Genomic DNA, 22353 nt, shown 5'->3' on the forward strand with positions numbered 1-22353 from the left:
AAGTAGATGCTTGATAAGTGAAATTTTGTGAGCTGTGTGTGAGAGGGAAAGACTGGCTGTGAAAGCCACGGAAACAGCTGGAGAAGTGTAGTCTTGAGCTGATGTAGAAACGTGGCCTTGGAAAGTGGAAGCTTTGAAAACAGTACTGCAGGGTAGCTTGTTTCCACAAGTTTGGCAGAAATTAAAACACTTCATCATTCCCTACTTTATTTGAAAAGGAAAATTTTTTTTAAGATTTTATTTGAGAGGCAGAGTTACAGACAGAGGGAGAGACAGAGGTCTTCCATCCACTGGTTCGCTCCCCAGGTGGCTGGAGCTGAGCTGATCTGAAGCCAGGAGCCTCCTCTGGGTCCTCCATGCAGGTGCAGGGGCCCATGCCCTTGGACCATCCTCCACCGCTTTCCCAGGCCATAGACAGAGAGCTGGATTGGAAGAGGAGCAGCCGGGAAACCAACCGGTGCCCGTATGGGATGCTGGCACTGCAGGTGGAGTCGTAGCCTCCTATACCACACCACCAGCCCCAGGAAATTATTTTCTAACACTTACTAACAATCATCATTAAACCGAATTGTGTTTGGGTAAGACTTGGAAAAAAGGCTTCCTAAGACTCAATAGCCTTTGTCTGTATCCGTTCTTCCGGGTGTCTCTTCAGGAAAACCAGCCAGTCAGCTGGGAGGCTTTGTGTTCTGTCTATAGAGCGTGCTGGCACCACTGCGTTGGGAACATTGCTGAGAACAGAACTCTCATTAGCATTTCCTAAAAAAACTACCTGTGCTCCATCTTCAAAGACCAGAGCATCATCATTTGACACAGGCTCCATGAGCAGTCCATTTCTCTACAGGAGATCATGAATAATTATTTTTTTTAAGATTTATTTTATTTATTTGAAAGAGTTATAGAAAGAGGTATAGAGAGAGCTTCCATCCATGGGTTCACTCCCCAGATGGCTGCAATGGCCAGAGCAGTGCCAATGTGGAGCCAGGAGCTTCTTCCAGGTCTCCCACGTGGGTGCAGGGGCCCAAGGACTTGGGCCATCTTCTACTGCTTTCCCAGGCCACAGCAGAGAGTTGAATTGGAAGAGAAGCAGCCGGGACTAGAACCAGCACCCATATGGGATGCCGGTGCTTCAGGCCAGGGCTTTAACTTGCTGCACCACAACACTGGTGCCGTGAATAGTTTTATTTTGCATTCTTTTTCCCCCATAGCTGGCGCTACAAATGCTGCTTTTGAAACCAGGCTTTATGTGAATTGGGAAACTCGGACATGTCGAGGCTCAGGTGTCCTTGAGCTAGTTTCCACGTTAACTTGGTGTTCCTGAACGGTGTTCCTTGGAAGTAGGCGGTCAGCAGCGACTTGGAAACCTCACTTAAATCTTTAAGATATGAGCTGTGTTTTCATCAGCAGCTTCTCCGTTCTGTCCTGCTGTCTTGAAAAGGCATTTGTGGGGGCCGGTGCTGTGGCGCAGCAGGTTAATGCCCTGTCCTGAAGCGCCAGCATCCCATATGGGTGCCGGTTCGAGACCTGGCCACTCCACTTCCAATCCAGCTCTCTGCTATGGCCTGGGAAAGCAGTAAAAGATGGCCCAGGTCCTTTGGCCCCTGCACCCACGTGGGAGACCTGGAAGAAGCTCCTGACTTCGGATTGGCACAGCTCCCGCTGTTGCAGCCAATTGGAGAGTGAACCAGCAGATGGAAGACATCTCTCTCTCTCTCTCTTTCTCTCTCTCTCTCTCTCTGCCTCTCCATCACTCTGGGTAACTCTGACTTTCAAATAAATAAAATAAATCTTTAAAAAAGAAAAGAAAAGGCATTTGTGTTCCAGCAGGAAGAGTGCTTGGGACTGCCCTCTGTCAACTCCCTCACCTTTGGCTCACGTTTTTTGGCACATGTAATTTTTTTCCCCTCCTTTCTCTTGCAGTTAAACTTGTTGTCCCTTGGGTTGACATCCAGAAGTTAGAGAGGACGTCCAATGTCTTCCTGACGGATACCATCCGCATCACCACGCAGAACAAGGAGCGGGACTTCTCCATGTTCTTGAACCTGGACGAGGTGTTCAAGATCATGGAGCAGCTAGCGGATGTGACGCTTCGAAGGCTGCTGGACAATGAAGTCTTTGAGCTGGACCCGGATCTGCAGGAGCCGAGCCAGATCACCAAGAGGTGGGGGCTTCCTTCCCCGAGTGTCCCCCCCCGGCCGCACAGGGAAGGGGTCTGGTATGACCTTGCAGTGGCGGCAGAGCCTGCACCTGTGCATCTGTGTTGACCTCAGTTGTGCTAGGCTAAGGTCCTTGTGCAGAGTAACCCAGGCTCTCCTGTAGAGTTCATCGTGACAGATTCCATCATTAGACACCATCATGACTCACTGCTTTATGGGCTCGGCTTGGGTTTCTACAGCCTGGTGACCTCTTGTATGAACGTCGATTTTGAAATCGCTGAAGAAGAGGGCTTCTAAAAAGTGAAGTGTGGGCAACCTCACGATGGAGATCTGTTGAGTCCTGTGCTTCAAGGCGTTTTGTCTCTCCCTATCCAGTTCCTTTGTAGAAAGCTTTAGGACAGCTGGACTGACTTTGGGTCCTCGTTTGTCCTGTGAAATGTGCCTACTGGTGTATTAAGTCAGTCTTAGTCTTTATTTGCTGTGAATTGATAGTGAGTGTGAAGACTTTAGATAGTTGGTCGAGTTGTTGGCTACTTTCAGGAAATTCAGCTGTTTGTTTTTTAAAGATTTATTTATTTGTTTGAAAGAGTTACACAGAGAGAGAAGGAGAGGCAGAGAGAGAAGTCTTCCATCCGCTGGTTCGCTCCCCAGTTGGCTGCAACAGTCAGAGCTGCACCAATCCGAAGCCAGGAGCCAGAAGCTTCTTTCTGGTCTCCCACGTGGGTGCAGGGGCCCAAGGACTTGGGCCATCTTCCACCTCTTTCCCAGGCCACAGCTGAGAGCTGGATCAGAAGTGGAGCAGCCGGGACTTGAACCGGCGCCCACATGGGATGCCAGCACTGGAGGCAGCAGCTTTACCCAATTACACTACAGCGCTGGCCCCTGTTTTTTGTTTTTATCTGAAGTTTGAGCCACAGTGTTTGAGCTTCCCTTTGATTTCTGGTTTGTGGTTCCTGACTGGGTCGTTGCAGCCCCAGGACGGAGGTGTATTGTTAGACAGAGGGGTCCTTTGAGGATGGAGGGCTGACCTGGCTGCATTTTACCGCTGCAGTGACAGAGTCCCCTGTTAATACTGAACTTGAGTAACGCTAGTCCTAAAGCAACTCTTACTGGGCTAAAGTACACACACGTGACGTGAGATTTAGCGTGTTAACAGTCTTTCAGTGTACAGTGGCGTTGAGACCTTGTGGTGTGCCCCGCGGCGCCGTCCCTCCCCTGGACTTCTTCCTTGCCTAATTGAACCTGCACATCCATTAAGCACTGACTCCCTACACCCTATCCCAGGCCTGGGTGACCCCGTTCTACCTTGTGTCTGGATCTCACCGGCCCAGCTCCGTCCTGTAAGTGGAATCATAGCGTGCTTGTCCTCTGACAGCTGGCTTATTTTCCTCGGGACAGGGTCTTGAAGGCTCACCCGTGTTGCACGGCTGTCAGAATTTCCTGCCTTTTGGAGGCTGAGGGATGCCCCGTTGGGCACTGATGGCACGGTTTGTTTATCCATTCACCTGTTGGGGCGCACTGGAGTTGTCTACATCGTTGGGCGACTGGATAATGCTGCTACCTGAGTATGAAAATGCTGGGTCTGCAGGTGTCTGAGTCCTTGCTCCCAGTTCTTTTGAGAATACCTGGAAGTGGAATTGCTGGGTCATGTGGTAATTCTCCTTTTAAGAACCACTACTCATTTAGTTTTTAAAATAATTATTTGAGGGGCCGGCGCCATGGCTCATTTGGTTAATCCTCCGCCTGCGGCACCGCCATCCCATATGGGCACCGGATTCTGTCCCGGTTGCCCCTCTTCCAGGCCAGCTCTCTGCTGTGGCCCGGGAGGGCAGTGGAGGATGGCCCAAGTGCTTGGGCCCTGCACCCCATGGGAGACCAGGAGAAGCACCTGGCTCCTGGCTTCGGATTGGCACAACGCCGGCCATAGCGGACATTTGGGGGGTGAACCAATGGAAGGAAGACCTTTCTCTCTCACTGTCTATAAGTCTACCTGTCAAATAAAAAAAAATAATTATTATTTGAAAGAGTTACAGGGCAGGGGTCTTCTGACTGCTGATTCATTCTCCAAGTGCATGCAACAGCCAGGGCTGACCCTAGGTCAAAGCTAGGAGGCTTGTCATCCAGGTCTCCCATGTGGGTGGCAGGGGCCCAAGCACTTCCCCAGGCCATTGCAGAGAGCTGGATCGGAAGTAGAGCATCCAGGACTCGAACCGGCGCCCATGTGGGATGCCGGCACTACAGGCAGTGGTTTTCTGTCTGTACCAAAAGCCTGTCCCTACTCATTTAATTTTTTAAAAGTTTTTAAATGTATCTTAATGATCTTATTTGCTTTGTTTTTGATTTTTTTTTTAAATGGCTAAAGAGAAAGACTAACCCGTAGGTGTCAGGCTCGTGCTGGGGAGCTGGCTTGGCTCTGCAGCAGAAGGCTCTGCGAGGCCAGCAGCAGCGTCTCCATACCTCTCTCAGCCTCAGTTGTTAGTCCAAGGGAGCGATGATGCACCGAAGGCTCAGAAGCCTTCAGTTGAAAACCCCCGCGACGCCCCCACACCTGAAACTTCTTGAGTAACAACACCCCAAAGTTTTGCATGTCAGAACCTATCGGATTAGGTATGCTCCACTGGCAGCATCTATGCAAATATTCCAGAATCCGAAAAACTTCAAAATGTGAAAGCTTCTGGTCCTAGCATTCAGGTAAGGGATACTCAGCCTGTGCCCAGTTCCTTGAAAGCTTTGTGGTCTAGCGCTCGCTGAGAATGCAAAGCAAGTTATTCCGTAAACACCTGCACTATCTTCTGTCAGCCTCAGGGGAGTGTGTGTCTGTCTAATGAGTGGCTCCCGAAGGGCAGCTTGTTTTTTATTTTAATTTTTTGACAGGCAGAGTGGATAGTGAGAGAGACAGAGAGAAAGGTCTTCCTTTTCTGTTGGTTCACCCTCCAGTGGCCGCTGTGGCTGGCACACCGCGCTGATCCGATGGCAGGAGCCAGGAGCCAGGTGCTTTTCCTGGTCTCCCATGGGGTGCAGGGCCCAAGCACCTGGGCCATCCTCCACTGCACTCCCTGGCCACAGCAGAGAGCTGGCCTGGAAGAGGGGCAACCGGGACAGAATCCGGCGCCCCAACCGGGACTAGAACCCGGGGTGTCGGCATCGCAGGCGGAGGATTAGCCTAGTGAGCCGTGGTGCCGGCCAGCAGCTTGTTTATAGTTCTCATGCACTCAGAATTCAGATCCTTTCCTGCTGGTGCAAACATTGTGACCGGATCATGCTTCCTCCCAAGTAGGGTAGTCATCCTAAACACTCTTGATTTATTTGTTTATTTTGTAAAATCCCAACAAGTTTTGCATTGTTTTGGGTCACCTCTGGTCACTTGTAGCTCTGTGGTAAGACCAAAGGATGCCCGTCAGCCCTTTCTGAAAAAGGGACACCGGAGCGGGGGAAACTGTGTGTGTATTGGGCAGCCCTGGGGCACAGACTTGCAGTGATGTCCCAGCATGCTCTACTTGCAGATAAGGGGTTTGGGGTTTGGGGTCTGGGGAGGAGTGAGGAAAATGGAAGTGGAAGATTTTTAGCATCTAAAACCTTTCTGGGGAAAATCATCTGCCTAGGAACAAAGATGATCATGTTGGTGTCTTGATTGATGTCCCAGAATCCCAGAATCCAGGGGGCTTCCACAAGACTGCTCTCCCCTTCCTTCCACCCTGGGAGCTATTAAGAAGGAGTGCGAAGGGCCGGCGCTGTGGCGCAGTGTGGGTTAAAGCCCCAGCCTCCAGTGCCAGCATCCCATATGGGTGTTGGTTCGAGTCCCAGCTGCTCCTCTTCCGATCCAGCTCCCTGCTATGGCCTGGGAAAGCAGTAGAAGATGGCCCAAGTCCTTGGGCCCCTGCGCCCACCTTGGAGACCTGGAAGAAGCTCCTAGCTGTCGATCAAGTCAACTCTGGCCATTGCAGTCATTTGGGGAGTGAACCAGTGGAATGGAAGACCTCTCTCTCTCGGCCTCTTCTTTCTCTCTGTAACTCTTTCAAATAAGGGAGTGGGAAGGACGCACAGGGCCCTTGGGGTGCCTGGGAGTTGAGCTTCTAGGGTGCTCCAGGGCTGGCCCCCAAGACAGAAGACTCAGGCCCACAGCTGTCAACCACTTCCTCCCACGGTGAAAGGCTCACCGTTACCTCCCCACTCCACGCTAGTTCTCGTGTGTAGCTTTTGCCATGGAGACGTAGCCCTGCGAGGGTAAACAGGTAATGACTCAGTCCAGCTGGCACCCTGCCACGGGAGCCTCACTTTCAGAGCTGAGAAAAACAGTTTCCTCTGGTTCAGGGCACAGGCGAGTGTGTAGGAATGCCTCTCTGGATCTCTTTGGTTGATCCATGTTCCCTTCCCAGATAACGGCTTTGCTGGGGTGCTCTCGGGGTCACAGTCCTCTGATTACCCATTAATTAGTCACCTCTGCACATGTGGTCGGTCCAGGGGAACTTCGGCACTTGGGCAGCGCGCAGCTCGGGCCTCCCTGGGAGAGGGTGGATGGGATGGGACAAGTGAGAGCTGGCAGGGCTTGGGAGTCCTGGCTTCAGCATGGTCCGGGGTGGGGGCCTGGAACAGGGATTGTCAGCAGGGTGTCACTCAGAGTCCAGCCAGGCAGGGGGCTGCCCAGGGAGGACGGGGTGGGGGGGGGGAGGCGGAGGCAGGGAATAGGTTGGGTGGGTGGGTGGGTCCTGAAGTTTCTCAACAGAAATCTCCATCTTGAATTTGGACATGGGGGTTGAGCAAAGGGCAGGCGGCAGCTGTGTTTTGTGGGTAGGGCTCGTTGGTTGGCGAGGTGAAGGGCTTCCCTAAATTGAGTGAAAATCTACTTTGGCTGGACATGCTGGAGAGCTCGGCTCCAGCAGTGGAGGGAGTGGAAGGAGGGTGAACCTGTGCCGCAAGCGTTTCCCGCTGTTCTGTGCGGGTGAGCTGTGGCCTCCGCAGGGGTTCTGAACCATCTTCACCCCCCACGCCCCTCACCCAACCCCGTATGGCTTTGCAACAGACAGGGCCCTTGGGCCCTTTCCTGCCAATATGCCCTCTGCCCCTAGTCCCTTTCCTTCAGCTCTCCTGCCGGTACTAGGAATGCCTGCCTTCCATCCTGACTCCAACCTCGGCTCCCGGGTCTGTGCATCCTCTGGGACCAAGTGAGACCTCTCTGGGGGCTCCTGTACTCCTAACGATCCCCACCTCGCAAGGGCAGGCCCGAGTCTTGCCCTCTACAATCGTGCAGTGCGGGGGTCGTTGGCAGGTGGGCTCTGGGGCAGGGCGGATGGAAGACAGTGAAGCAAGGACACACCCTGTCTTGAGAGTGGACAGGGCTTCTGGATGTCCTGCCTTGCTCAGTCCTGACTTGTCAAGGACTCGGTGTGGAGAGCTTTCTAGAACTGAAGGGCCGTGGTGCCGGCTGAGCCTGCCATACCTGGTGAGCCTTGCGTTCTGTCTCCCAAGCAGTCCTGGGCTACGTGCGTTCTGCACAGGCTGCAGGGCCACAGTGTCACCCTCACCCCTCCCATAGGTCTCTCAGGGGTGACAGAAAAAAGAAGTAAATCAACACACACTTGAGAAACGTCGTCTGTGCACCCAAGTCCTAGGTATCTGCTCGCTTGTAGGTGGCTAATTCTTGGCATTTCTGAGTTCAGGTGCGTAGGGGATGGATCTGTGTGGGAGGGCAAGAACCAAGAGCCACTGAAAAGCCTGGTGTGCTGCTTCGTGAGGCCTGCTGACCTCAGGGGAGTGCGTTTGCCCTCCCTTACTCTGTGGGGGCAGGAGCTGTGCCTCACGGCTTGCTCCCTGACCTGGCTAGGAGCCAAGCCTGCTTAACTCTGCAAACCAAGTGACCCGATCCAACGAGTGTTGGCGGGTATGGCCTCCATGGTATTCTTCCCCAACACACTCTAGAAGTTCAATGGGGGAAGAGGGGAGGAAACCCATTTACTAATCTGAGAAAAGAGTCTTGTTTTCCTGAAAAGAAAGAGTTAAAGAACTACCTACCCCTAGGTTTCTTGGGTCCAGGGCTATAGGGATTAAACCTGAGTTTTTATGAATGGTGTGCATGTAGTTGAGAATTTTCTGCACAGTTGTCATGCATGATTGCACTTGTTAATTTCAGCTTCAACAATAAGCTTGATGTTGCTCCATGTTTTTTTTGTTGTTGTTGTTTGTTTGTTTGTTTCTTTTTTTGACAGAGTGGACAGTGAGAGAGAGAGAGAGAAATGTCTTCCTTTTGCCATTGGTTCACCCTCCAATGGCCACCACGGCTGGCGCACTGTGGCCGGCGCACCGTGCTGATCCAATGGCAGGAGCCAGGTACTTCTCCTGGTCTCCCATGGGGTGCAGGGCCCAAGCACTTGGGCCATCCTCCACTGCACTCCCGGGCCACAGCAGAGAGCTGGCCTGGAAGAGGGGCAACCAGGACAGAATCCGGCGCCCCGACCGGGACTAGAACCCGGTGTGCCGGCGCCGCAAGGCAGAGGATTAGCCTAGTGAGCCGCGGCGCCAACCTGCTCCATGTTCTGATCAACCCATACAGCCTACAAAGTCTCGGGCTCTGGGATGGCAGGTGTTAATGGGATGGTTGGGAGTACCTCCCCCTGCCGGTCTCCGCTCTCCTGCAGCCATGGCCTGGGCACCCTGGCACTGTGGGTCCTGGCTGGGCTGTCACAGATGTTTCTGCTGTGGCTCAGGGTTCTTGGTTAGCTGCCGCCTTTTGAACGTTGGCTCATGACCTGTGTCCGTTGAAAAGTGGAGACATTCAGAAAGTAGTGCAAGGTCAAAGATGCACACAAAAAAAGTGTACCTTGTTTTCTGTGCTGCTCAGAAAAAGGAGTCGATATATTTAGAATCAAAACCACCACCTGCTGCAAGATGGAGCCACAGGACAGGATGGTCTTAGGCTGAACTTGCTAGGGAGCTGGTTTTTCATCTCTGGTGTCACTGTCCTCTGTGTCAGCTACGACAGAACTTTAAATATCCTGTGCATCACGCATATCTAAAGGTGAAGTTGGGAGACATGTTTTGAGGAGAGGGGAAGGGAAGCAACCCAGATCTTCAGAAAGTCCTCATTGCTTTATTTTCTTCATACTTGAGGTTTCTGGTCTGTGGCTGGCAAATTTGCAAGAGACCGGCGTCTTGAGGGACACGGAGAAGAGCCCAGAAAGAGGAGTGGGGACTTTGTGTGCCGCCTGCCCAGGCCGCGCAGAATCCACAGAGAAGCTGATGGAGGCGAGCTGTTGAGTAAGGCAGCAGGTGCACTGCTTAGAAAAAGAAAAAAAAAACTGTTCTTAGTTCCCCTCAGATACTTGGACGCCTTATTCTTAATTGGAGGGGTTGCTGTAAATTCTCCTGCCCTTCCTTGAACTTGGGGCACACTTCTGTGATCTCTTACCCACCCCAGTGTTCACTGTGCTTCAGCCACCTTCTCGGTGGCCTGAGAGACATTTTCCAGGAAGGAAGGACAAGGGAACTCCTTGGTGCTAGAACCACACTGATGAGCATACGCAGGGAACTAAGCGTTATCTTTGCTTTTAGAAAAGCCAGCAGACCAGCATGCTTTGAAGACCAGGCTGTAAGTTTGCCAGTTGATTTATTTTTTTAAAAGACTTACTTATTTGAAAGGCAGAGTTACAGAGAGGCAGAGATGGAGCGAGAGGTCTTCCATCTGCTGGTTCACCCACCAGATGACTGCAATGACTGGAGCTGTGCTGATCTGAAACCAGGAGCTTCTTCCAGGTATCCCATGTGGGTGCAGGAGCCCAAGGACTAGGGCCATCTTTTACTGCTTTCCCAGGCCATAGCAGAGAGCTGGATCGGAAGTGGAGCAGTCAGGACTCGAACTGGTGCCCGTATGGGATGCCGGCACTGCAGGCGGCAGCTTTACCCGCTACACCACAGCACTGGCCCCTAGTTTGCAAGTTTAAATATACTGGACATGGGCAACTCTCAGGAGGACTAGGGATCATCTTGATGGGTCTTACTTCCTTTTTTTTTTTTTCTTCCAAGTTTAGTTTATCTGTTTGAGAGGCAGAGTGACAGGGATTGATTTTCGAATGGATGGTTCACTCCCCAGATGGCCACAGTGGCAGGGGTGGGGCCAGGCTAGAGCCAGGAGCTACATCTAAGTCTTCCCACATGGGTGACAGGGGCCCAAATACTCGAGCTATCATCTCTGCCTCCCAGGGTGCACCAGCAGAAAGCTGGACTGGAAGCAGAGTAGCTGGGGGACTCGAACCAGCGCTCTGATACGAGGCGCTAGAGTCGCAGATGGCAGCTTCCCTTGCTGTGCCGCGGCGCTGGCCCCTTGCCTTGCATCCGTACAGCGTGTGAACTTCGAGTGTTCCCAGTGCTTGCGTACACTCTCCTGGCACCTCTCAGAGGAAGCGCGGTCCCTTTGGTAGCATAGTCTGCATCACGTCAGGTAGTTACGGAGCTGCCGCTTTGGCCTGTCACCTGTGGAACTTGTGTCATTTCTCTGTGCACCTGAAGACCCTGCTGGGCACGTGTGTGTCCTCTGGGTGAACAGAGTGGTAAATTCCACGGGCTGTCCCACCTCTGGACGACACCTGCTCCTTGGGAAGCAGTTGTGCGATGGCTGGCGGTAAGACGTTGTGCAGGGCCGACACTGCGGCACAGTGGGCCAAGCCTCCACCTGCGGTGCCGGCATCCCATATGTGGTTCGTGTCCCAGCTGCTCTTCGGAAAGCAGCAGAAGATGCCCAAGTGTCTGGGCCCCTGCACCCACGTGGGAGACCCAGAAGAAGCTCCTGGCTTCGGATCAGCACAGCTCCAGCCATTGAGGCCATTTGTGGAGTGAACCAATGGATGGAAGACCTCTCTCTCCCCTTCTTTGTCTGATACCCTGCCTTTCAAATACATGAAATAAATCTAAAACAAAAAATGACATTGTGCAGAGGGGCATCGGTAGGGAAGCCCAGCCTGGTGAGGTTGCAATAGGCTGCTAGCCCGGGACCTTGGCCTCTGGAAAGCTCAACTGGGCCGTGTGTGGGTTCTGGAGTTCAGAACTGATCTTATTGCATTGATGCGACATTTGAAAAGTTGTGTTCTTCTCAAAAGGAAACAGCTCAAGTTGTAAAACCAGTGTGTGGTTGGTAAGGTTTGCCTACCGTCTGTTCCTTGGGAAACGCGTGTTGAAATCGGGTTGCTGTTGGGCCATGGGGCCTTTGAGAGGCGGTTGGGCTGCTGAGAGGGGTTAAGGCCTCTGTGGAGGAGTGAGTTCCTTGTCCTGGGCCGACCGCAGGTTGTTGGGTTGCTTGCCCTGCCCACTGCTAACGTTTAAGGTAAAGTCTTGGTATACATCACGTTCTGCAATTTGGAAGTCGCTCATACGAACGGAATCTCCCTCTAGGAATCCCCCTTTTCTCTTTTAGCTGGATGTGGACATCATTTTGAGTTCATGGGGATCCCTTGATCAAACAAATGTCAGGTATCTGTAGCTATCAAAATGACACACACAGGTCTCATCCAGGGTTACAAAGCTAAAAAAGCCAAGAGTTCATGTTCCTGGCTTTGAGCAAAGTGCTAATTCTATGAGATAAATATGAAGAACTCTGATGTACCAAGGGGAAATTTTTCTCTCTGTTAGAATTTTTTGATCCGACTTAAGTTCGTCAGTATTTTCAAATACTGGGATTTGACTGCCTGCTTGGCTTACTGGGTTTTAGAGGTGAAAGTCAGGACATGTGCAGTCTACTGGGGGTTAGACGCATCTCTCTGTACCACCATTTTTCTATTGATTTTTTTTTTTTTTTTAAGAATTGTTATCTTGGATAGTGGGTAATGCCGCTGCCTGCAATGCCAGCATTCCATATGGGCGCTGGTTCGAGTCCCGGCTACTCCACTTCTGATCCAGCGCTCTCCTGTGGCCTGGGAAAGCAGTGGAAGAAGGCCAAAGTCCTTGGGCCCCTGCACCTGCATGGGAGACCTGAAAGAAGCTCCTGGCTCCTGGCTTCACATCAGCTCAACTCCAGCCATTGCAGCCATTTGGGGAGTGAACCAGCAGTTGGAAGACCTCTCTCTTCTTCTCAAATAAGTAACAATTTTAAAAAGAGATTTATCTTTGTATTTTAAAGATTTATTTGAGAGGCAGAGTTACAAAAAGGGGGAGAGACAGAGGGAGGTCTTCCATCTGCTGGTTCATTCCCCAAATGGCTGCAATGGCCAGAGCTGGGCTGATTCGAAGCCAGGAGCTAGGAGCTCCTTCCAGGTCTCCCACGTGGGTGCAGGAGCCCAAGGACTTGGGCCATCTTCTACTGCTATCCCAGGCCATTAGCAGGGAGCCGGGTCAGAAGGAGAGCAGCTGGTACACGAACTGGCGCCCACGTGGGATGCTGGCACCGCAGGCAGAGGATCAATCTACTATGCTACAGTCAGTGCTGACAGAGTGCTGCTGAGGGTCGCTCTAAAAATACTTCCCTTGGGTTCTTAAAAGAATTTTTTTGAGAAATCCTAGCTGATTATGAGTACTCATTAGACAGGCTGAGATTTGATTCCCATACAGTTGACTCTTAGAGTGCACTGTGGAATGGATTTGAGTGTATTCAGAATTGTGCAGCTACCACAAATCAGAGCACCTCATAACCCCCAAAAGAAACCTCACCCTTCACTCCCCATTTCTCTTCCCCCCAAATCCTGGACAAGCACTAATCCATTTTCTGTCTCCGCACATTTGCCTGTTCTGGACGTCTTATGATAAATGGAATCAGGCAGAATAGTTTATGTGTCTCCACTTAGCATGTTTTCAGGATTCATCCATGTTGTAGGATGTTTTCATTTCTTATGGCTGAATAATAGACTATCATATGGCTATATACTGCAGTTTATTTTTTCATTTATCAGTTGTTATACATCTGGGTTGTTTGTCACCTCTGGTTATTATGAACAATGTTGCTATGAACATTTGTGTGCAAGGTTTTGAGTGGATCTTGAATATCCCTTATTTAAAGTGCTTGGGATTAGAAGTGTTTTGCATTTGAAATTTTTTAAACTTTATTGCTTGCCTTTCAAATACATTAAAATAGAGCATCAGAGATAGATCTTCGATATGCTGGTTTGCTCCCCGAATGCATCTCTTGGGGATGAGACCCAAGTCTAAACAAAAATTCTTTTGTTGCATAGACACCTTAATGCATGTAGCCTGAAGGCAGTTTTATGAAATATTTTAAATAATTTTGTGCATGAAAGTTGCATAGTGTGGAAGTTCTCACTTGTGTTACGTCTGTCAGTGCTCAGAAAGTTTTGGATTTGAAAGCATTTCAGGTAATGGATTTTTCAGATTGTGAATTCTCAAGATGTATACTCAGGAGTGGAGTTTCTGGGTGGATTGTCCATTTATGACTTCTGGAGGCTCCTCCAGACTCTGTCCACGGTGACTGTGAAACTCCGACCAGGAGTGCGGAGTGTTCTGGTTTCCCGAGGTCCTTGCCAACACTGGTTATCCTCTTTCTGATACTTGGATTCTTAAGCAGTGCTTACGGTAATTCTCAGTGTCGCTCAAACCGTGGAGGAGCACTTACGCTCTGGTCCACACGTTCATCAATCGGGCCACACGTTTTGCCCACAGTACTTGCTCTGGAGGTGGGCCATGAAGTTGGACTGCATGCAGCTACCGCGCACAGGTTCTAGAGGTACACGCACCATTTGCATTTGCCTAAAGAAAGGGGCCAGAGGGCTGAAAAGTGTTTTCCCTGGGACCTGTGTTGCGGTGTAGCGGGTTAAGCCACTGCCTGCAACGCCAGTGTTCCATATGAGTACTGGTTTGAGTCCCAGCTGCTCTACTTCTGATCCAGCTCTCTGCTACTGGCCAGAGAAGGCAGTGGAGGATGGCCGAGTGGTTGGGCCTCTACTATCCATGTGAGAGACCTAGATGAAGTTCCTGGCTTCAGCCTGACCCAGCCTGGCTGTTGGAGCCATCTGGGGAGTGAACCAGCGGATGGAAGACCTCTCTCCCTCCCTCCCTCCCATCTTCCCTCCCTCCCTCCTTCCCTCTTTCTCTGTAACTCTGGCTTTCAAATAAATAAATAAAAGCTCAGAGGGTTTTCCTTGGTCATCTTGCACATTCATCCACTGTTTCGCCCACTTGTTTTCTCTCCCCTCCTTCACTAGGGACCTGGAAGCCAGGGCACAGAACGAGTTCTTCCGGGCTTTCTTCCGGTTGCCGCGGAAGGAGAAGCTGCACTCGGTCATGGACTGTTCCCTGTGGACCCCATTCAGTCGCTGCCACACCGCGGGGCGGATGTTCACCTCTGACAGTTACATCTGCTTCGCCAGCAGAGAGGACGGCTGCTGTAACTTGGTCCTCCCGCTCAGAGAGGTAGGTGCTGTGTCCGCCCCTCCGCTGCCCTACTGCATGCTTTCCAAGGCAGCCTCTGGTTGTTTGAACCCGTGTTTCAGTCCATTTTCTGTTGCTATAACACAATACCTGAGGCTGGGTACTTTGTACAGCAAAGAGGTCTATTTAGCTCAGTCTTGGAGGTTTGGGAACACAGTGCTGGCTTCCCCTTAGCTTTGGTAAATGCCGCAGGGTGGATGGATCACGATGGTGGGAGGGATCACTTAGCAAGACAGAAAGCTGGGGCCCAGTCTTTATTATCACAAGGCCTCTCCAGAAACTAACTGGAGTCCTATGAAGATGAGGTTAATCCCTTCTGAGGGCAGGACGCCCAGTGACCCAAACACCTTCAACAGGGTCCCACCACCTAGTAACGGCGCCACATTGGAGACCAAGCTTCTAAAACGTGAACCTTCGGATGACACGGTCAAACCACATCCAGACCATAGCAGCCTGTGGTGCTGACCGGGAAGGGGTGTTTGCACAGCATAGTATATTGCCTCCTGTAGATGGTCATCTCGATGGCTGGACTTTGTTGAGGGAAGAGTGACCTGAATGGTGTATTTGGCTGTCATTTTTAACTGCTGCTATGGTAACCTGAAATTTGCCTAGTGGTGATTGGTGACAGCTGGATGCTCTAACCTCTGTATTATTGATAAGGCTGTTATTAAAGTACATGCCTGGCAATTAAGGCTTTTCTTAAAGTTTCTCCCCTCTGACCCCTAAGAAAAAGAAAAGGCAACCTATAAAAGCGACATTTTTGAAAACAAATGGCAACTTGCTTGGCTTTTATGCTCCCATGGGATTTTAGTGAAAACTTAAAAATACTTCCTTTAATGTGGATCAGGTCCCTTTTTCTTGTAACACTTTGCAATTATTTTCTTGGAAATGGGGGCAAACTGAGTTTGTTTCAAGCCTGAGTTGCTCAGCCCTTCAGTTTCAGGGTATTGCTGCTGGATGTACTCGCAGCTCTTACACATCAAGGCTGCTGGTTTTTTTCTCTGGAAAAACTCAGAATTCTTCTATTGATATGATCTTCTATCTCCATGTCGTTATTCCACAGTAGAGGTTTTTGTTATATAGATATGATTACTGAAAAGTGAACCAAGAAATCCAGGTGCTACCAAATCAAAAAAGATTTGAAAGGCAGAGTGGGAGGGAGGAATGGATGGATGGAGAGGGAGAGAGAGATTGATTTTCTATCCACTGGGTCACTCCTCAAGTGGCTGCAACAGTCAGGTGTGGGCCAGGTCAAAGCCAGGAGCCAGGAGCTCCATCCTGGTCTCCCACGTGAGTGCCAGGGGCCTAAGCACTTGAGCCATCTTCTGTTGCCTTCCATGGCACATGGAGCTGGATCAGAACTGGACAGCTGAGACTTGAACCAGCATCGTGACATAGGATACTGGCATTGGAAACAGTGGCTTAGCCCACTATGCCACAATACTGTTCCCCACCATGTACTTTTTTTTTTTTTTTTTTTTTTTTTTTGACAGGCAGAGTGGACAGTGAGAGAGAGAGACAGAGAGAAAGGTCTTCCTTTGCCGTTGGTTCACCCTCCAATGGCCGCGGCCGGCGCGCTGCGGCCGGCGCACCGCGCTGATCCGATGGCGGGAGCCAGGAGCCAGGTGCTTTTCCTGGTCTCCCATGGGGTGCAGGGCCCAAGCACCTGGGCCATCCTCCACTGCACTCCCTGGCCACAGCAGAGAGCTGGCCTGGAAGAGGGGCAACCGGGACAGAATCCGGCGCCCTGACCGGGACTAGAACCCGGTGTGCCGGCGCCGCTAGGCGGAGGATTAGCCTAGTGAGCCGCGGCGCCGGCCCCCCCACCATGTACTTTTAAAAAGGATTTTGGTAACATATATAACATAAAATGATCTTTTTTAAGAGATTTATTTATTTGAAAGGCAGAATTAGAGAAGCAGAGGCAGATAAAGAGATCTTCCATCTGCTCGTTTACTCCCTAAATGGCCACAATGGCTGAAGTCAGGAGCTTCTTCTGGGTCTTTGAAATGGGTTCAGGGGCCCAAGCACTCAGGCCATCTTCCACTGCTTTCCCAGGGGCATTATCAGGGAGCTGGATCAGAACTGGAGCAGCTGGAACTTGAAACAACACCCATATGAGATGCTAGCGCTGTAGGTGGCAGCTTTACTCACTACACCACAGTGCTGGCCCCTAAAATCATTTTAAATCATGATTAAGTGCACATATTCTTGTATCAATTCATTTCCAAACCTTTTTCATACTCTCAAATTGAAACTCTGCACCAATTAAGCAGTAACTCTTTCTTCCTTCTCTCCTCAAGCCACCAGAAAATTATGTCATAGCATGTGTAGAATTTCCTTTTTAAAGACTGACTAATACTCCATGATCTTCGGCATAATAGAGTTTGCTTATCCATTCACCTGTTCCCGAGCCTCGGGTCACTTCCTTCTTGGGCCACGGTGACCCATGCTGCCTTGCACACTTGCGTTATTTCAGTGGTTGAGTTGCGTCCTGCATCCTGGGATAGGCTCTTGAAGACGCAGTGGAGTGCCTGTCTCCCTTGGCTGTACGCTGCGTGTTGCCTTTTGCGGCAGGTAGTGAGCATCGAAAAGATGGAGGACACCAGTCTGCTGCCCAACCCCATCATTGTCAGCATCCGGAGCAAGATGGCCTTCCAGTTCATTGAGCTCAAGGACCGAGAGAGCTTGGTGGAGAGTCTGCTGGTGAGGCTGAGGCAGGTCCACGCCAACCGCCCTGCCCGTTACGACACCTCGGCCAGCGACGACATGGTAGGACCTTCCTGGCCGCGTCCCTTCCTCAACGCCAACGTCCCCTTTCTCTCACGGCTCCAGCAGTGGTGTCTGCAGGGGCGTGCAGGGAGGGATAGTTCACCTGGGGCCGAGAAGAGCGAGGTCGAGGCTGGTGGGCCCCGTGTCACTCTAGTGTTGTTGCCGATGCATCAAGTCGCCCTGAGCTGGTCTCGCACAGGTTAGACGGCTCGACAGGGAGTCCTTGCCCAGCTTGGAGGTGATGGTATCCTCTGCAGGCTAGAGGTGTTGATGGCACGCTTCTCTGTGTGCTACATTAGATGACACAGTCATCGCCACCACTGCTGCTGGGGTTGGAAGGGCAATACGTGTCACTGTCAGGGGACAGCTGTCACCTGAGACCGAGCACTCGCCATCATCGGGGCTGGGCCACTGCAGGAGCAGACCCAGGTCTGTGGAGGCCCCGTCTGGGTATCCTCACTCTCGATCTCTTTTCTTCATGCTAAGGATCCTGCTGGGTCTCACGTCTGTCCGTTCTCTCAAGGACCGGGAGGCTGTAGCGCTGGTGCACCTGAAGGCAGAAGGCAGGCTGAGCGTGATCCAGGCCGTGACTTCCTTCTCTCTCTCCTCTCGCTACGCAGACCTCACTGTTTTACTCGACCAACATGTGCAGTGACCACAAGTTTGGGGATGTGGAAGTGGCGGCGGCGCAGAATAACGAGCAGAGTGACAAGGAGACGAGCCCGCCGCGGCACCCCGAGGCTCTGACCGCTGTCCTCCAGCAGTCGGGGGGTCAGAGCCCCGACTGCCACCTGGTGCGTGAGGCGGCCGCGCCCTGCCCTGTGGGCGCCAGCTCTGCGGGAGAGCATTGGGTCACAGGCTGCCTTCCTCCCTTTCTCTGCCCTCCCTGTCTGTCCTCCGCTGGCCCTCAGGCTGGCCGTGTTGCCTCTTGTGAATTCCAGGCGCAGAGCAGGTCTCTATCCTGCCAGCCGGTGGCGATGGCACACACTCCCCCAGGATAGCTCGCGTTATACCAACAAAGGGTTATCTTTCTAGTTTTTTGACCACAAATACATTGACCTCTAGAAGTCCTGTTTGTAGGGAGAATTGGATGCGCATGTCAGGTGCAGCCAGGCAGGTAAATGAGATAGTGTACTGGGCACTGGAGCCTCAGCTGGCGGAAGCTATGGTGCAACCCTGCGTAGCAGACAGTGGCCGTGAACGTGGCTACCCGGGCCCCAGCTTGGGTGCTTCGTGGCTCCTGGGTAATCACATATTGGCTTTCTTTTTCCCAAACTGAGCCTTCCTGAATCCTTTACATGTAGGTGGTCAGTAAACCCTAGCTGATGAAGCCCATGCGGACACTGAAAACACGTATTTACATCTTCCATTGCGCGGCAGAGACCGCTAAAGGCAAATATACATACGCTGTGTAAAAGGCACTAAACACTCATGCCCTCTGGGGGTACTTAGCTGTGCCAGTCTGGAGCCAGGAGCTTCCTCTGGGTCTCCCACACAGATGCAGTAGCCATCAAGTGGCCAAGCACTTGGGCCATCTTCTACTGCTTTCCCAGGCAGTAGCAGAGAGCTGGATGGGAAGAGGAGCAACCAGGACTTGAACCAGCGCCCGTATGGGATGGCAGTGCCAGAGGCGGAAGCTTAGCCCACTGTGCCACAGCGCCAGCCCCTCTTTAAAGCATTTTCAAAAGTCTTCTCTGTTCTGAGATGAATGTAATTTTCTTGTGAGGCGAGTGTGTTTTCTCTCTGGCTGCCAGGAAGCTCCCCGTGTTCTCCAAGCTGACCTGTGGTTGAGGGCTTTACCTAATGTCCCATCTCTCCCTGCCGTCTAAGACCCAGGCTCCTTCAGTGTTTGGCTGGACGTACTCCTGTCCGGCTTGCCAAGGAAATGGGGGTTTATCATTGTAAATGCTGCCCCCCCCCAACGCCCCCATTTGCAGCATCCCAGCCTGGAGGAGGCTGACGAATGCTTGCCGACGGGCGGCGGCGTCGCATCCACAGGGCGTGGGTGGGCTCCTGGTCCAAGAAAATGTTTGCACCTGCAGTCCAGGGAGCAGATTAAGATCAGCCTGTGGAACGACCACTTCGTGGAATACGGCAGGACCGTGTGTATGTTTCGCACCGAGAAGATCCGGAAGCTCGTGGCCATGGGGATCCCCGAGTCGCTGCGTGGGCGGCTCTGGCTCCTTTTCTCAGGTAAATAGTTGCGGCGCCTTCTGGCCGCATGCGATTCTGGGAGCGGGAGCGGGAACAGGGAGCGGAGCGTGTGCGTGCGAGTGTGTGTTCCGTGCAGGTGCGCTTATCTGCCTGCCGCAGCGTGTGCGTGTGTTTCTGTGCAGGTGCACTCGTCTGCCTGCCGGAGCATGTGTGTGTGTGTGCGCATGCGTGCTGTGCAGGTGCGCTCGTCTGCCTGCCGGAGTGCGTGTGCGCGCGCGTGTGTGTGCGTGTGTGTGTGTACGTGCCGGAACAGGCCCCCAGCGGAGCGTGTGTGTGTGTGTGTGTGTACGCGCACGTGCACGTGTGGGAACAGTGTGTGTGCAGGTGCGCTCGTCTGCCTGCCTGTGGATCCCTACTGGGCGCCCCCAGCCATGGCTCTGGGACTCCGCAGAGGGTAGTTTGTCTTGGTCCCTCCACCCAGGACACAGGCGGCATCCATGTCTTGTTCCCAGTTGGGCAAAGGAGACTGGGCCTGCCAGTCCCTCATCCCTGACCACTCGCTCTCCATCCTGCTGGCCACTCCCCTGCAGTTATCCCTCTCCCTCCTCTGCCTTGTCTTCTTCCCAAATAACCCCACCCCCTCCTCACTGCTGTCCAGGATTCCCAGACCAGATCGCAGGCTTTTTGGGGGTGTGGCTGGTGTCCAGTTGCTGCTTCCTGTACCGTGACTCATCTTATGCCCTGGGCTCAGTTGCCTCCCCCACTGCCTCCCACCTTGATGTAGCTGTCCCCCAAAGACACGTCCCGGAAATGCTTCCTGTTTACACTTACAGTTGATTTAACATACAGAACTGTGAACAAAGACAGTAAAATAACTCACAGTTCCCATGGCCTGAAGGTGATGCCTGAAACTGGAGGTCTGTGCTGGTCTAGGTCTCTCCAATCTATGTGGACGCACCCGTGCTCTTTTAAAGATTTATTTAGGGGCCGGCACTGTGGCGTAGCGGGTGAAGTCTCCACTTGGGAGACATGGAAGAAGCTCCTAGCTTCGGATTGGCGCAGCTTCTGTCTCCCTCTACCCCTCCTCTTAAGAAATGGTTTATTTAAAGATCAGAGTAGCAGAGACAGAGAGGTCTTCCATCCACTGGTTCATTGCCCATTTGGCTGCAACAGCCAGGGCTGTGCTAGGCTGAAGCCAGGAGCTTGATCCGGGTTTCCTATGCTGGTGCAGAGGCCCAAAGACTGGGCCATCTTCCACTGCTTTCCCAGGTACATTAGCAGGGAGGTGGATTGGAAGTGGAGCAGCCGGGACTTGAACCAGTGCCCACATGGGATGCTGGCACTGTAGGCGGTGGCTTTTACCCACTATGCCACAGCGCCACCCAGCCCTATTTTGTAATTTTTTACTTGAAAGGCAGAGGTCTTCATCCCCTGGCTCACTCCTCAAATGCCCACGACAGCCAGGGCTGAGTCAGGCTGAAGCTAGGAGTCTGGAACTCCATCCAGGTCTCCCACATGGGTGTTGGGGACCTGCGTGCTGGGGCCGTCGCCTGCTGCCCTCCAAGGGCGCACATTAGCAGGAAAGGAATTGGAAGCAGAGCTGGGACTTGAACCCAAGTACTGCGTTATGGGATCTGGAGTCTCGAGTGGCATCTCGGCTTCTCCGCCAAGCGCCCACCCCTTCCCTCTGCGAGACAGACGTGAAACCCCTTTGGTCCTATGTGGTGTCACAGTATTTCCTGTCCCTCGGTGAGCAGTGAGACACTGCCTGGAGTGAAGCTGTCCTGGCGATCACTCGCTTGACCCCTTGTCCTTGGCACCCCCAGATGCCGTGACGGATCTCGCGCTGCACCCCGGCTACTATGGGAGCCTGGTGGAGGAGTCCCTGGGGCGGGGCTGCCTGGTGAGCGAGGAGATAGAGCGGGACCTGCACCGCTCGCTGCCGCAGCACCCTGCCTTCCAGAGCGAGACAGGGATAGCCGCGCTGAGGAGGGTCCTGACAGCCTATGCCCACCGGAACCCCAAGATCGGATACTGCCAGGTGACGTGTGTACGGAGGCGCGGAAGCCCCTGGCTCTGAGGGCTGCCCTGAGAGAGTGCTGTGTCGGGGCGCTCTCCTGAAAGAATGCGCCTCGGAACCTCCACCTGGGGGACGAGTGGAGATGTGAGCGTTTACCTGGTACCTGAGGGGCGGGAGACGCACACCTGCAGAGCCACCAAGGGCAGCAGGCCAGAGCCCGCGTTCCCTGCCCAGCCAGAGCCGGGCCTGGGATAGGTGTGGCTTCCAGAGCTTGAGAACAGAGGTGACCAGGGCAGGTCACCTCCCTCGGGAAGCACCTGGGGAGGAGAGACACTCTCTGAGCTAAAGGATGTAGGTAGCCAAGCACAGGGTAAAACAGCAAGTGAAAACCTCAGCTGTAAAAAAAAAAAAAAAAAAAAAAACCTGGGACTTGGTAGAGAGCTCCTGATGGCTACAATGTAAGAATTCAAGCTTGAGTGTACCTGCTGTGAGCCAGCCAACGGGTAGAGATGTGTGCGTGTGCATGTGTGTGACCAAGCGTACCCCAGCCTCAGGTGCACAGTGTAGCTGCATTACCAGTCGTAGATGGTGGCAGCTGGTGGCTCAGCCCAGGTTGTAGTGGGAGCACCAGGGTGGTGCCATGGTCGTCCTGCTTGGCGGGCGTGGCTGCGCCTCTCGCCAGCCCCATCTTGTGTACATGGCGCCCCACCACCCCGTCGGTCACTGTGCCTCCTCTCTGTCCCACCCCGGGCAGTCCATGAACATCCTGACCTCCGTGCTGCTGCTCTACGCCAAGGAGGAGGAGGCCTTCTGGCTGCTGGTGGCCGTGTGCGAGCGGATGCTGCCCGACTACTTCAACCACCGCGTGATCGGTGAGCCCGCCCCTCCCTGGGC

At 52.7% G+C, this 22353-nt stretch overlaps 1 protein-coding gene across 7 annotated transcripts in view; it reads left to right on the forward strand.

The window, feature by feature from the left end:
• Positions 1 to 22353, forward strand: part of TBC1D8 (TBC1 domain family member 8) — a 131041-nt gene that overhangs the window by 88539 nt on the left and 20149 nt on the right. For all 7 annotated transcript variants that reach the window (XM_051835502.2, XM_051835509.2, XM_051835506.2 and 4 more), the window contains 7 exons: positions 1918 to 2158; positions 14288 to 14495; positions 17091 to 17285; positions 17906 to 18079; positions 19328 to 19478; positions 21266 to 21480; positions 22214 to 22331. In XM_051835502.2, the coding sequence (XP_051691462.2) occupies positions 1918 to 2158; positions 14288 to 14495; positions 17091 to 17285; positions 17906 to 18079; positions 19328 to 19478; positions 21266 to 21480; positions 22214 to 22331 (1302 nt within the window). The remainder of the gene's footprint in view (positions 1 to 1917; positions 2159 to 14287; positions 14496 to 17090; positions 17286 to 17905; positions 18080 to 19327; positions 19479 to 21265; positions 21481 to 22213; positions 22332 to 22353) is intronic.

This window comes from Oryctolagus cuniculus, chromosome 2, assembly GCF_964237555.1.
Source record: "Oryctolagus cuniculus chromosome 2, mOryCun1.1, whole genome shotgun sequence".
In the NCBI taxonomy this organism is placed as follows: Eukaryota; Metazoa; Chordata; class Mammalia; order Lagomorpha; family Leporidae; genus Oryctolagus; species Oryctolagus cuniculus.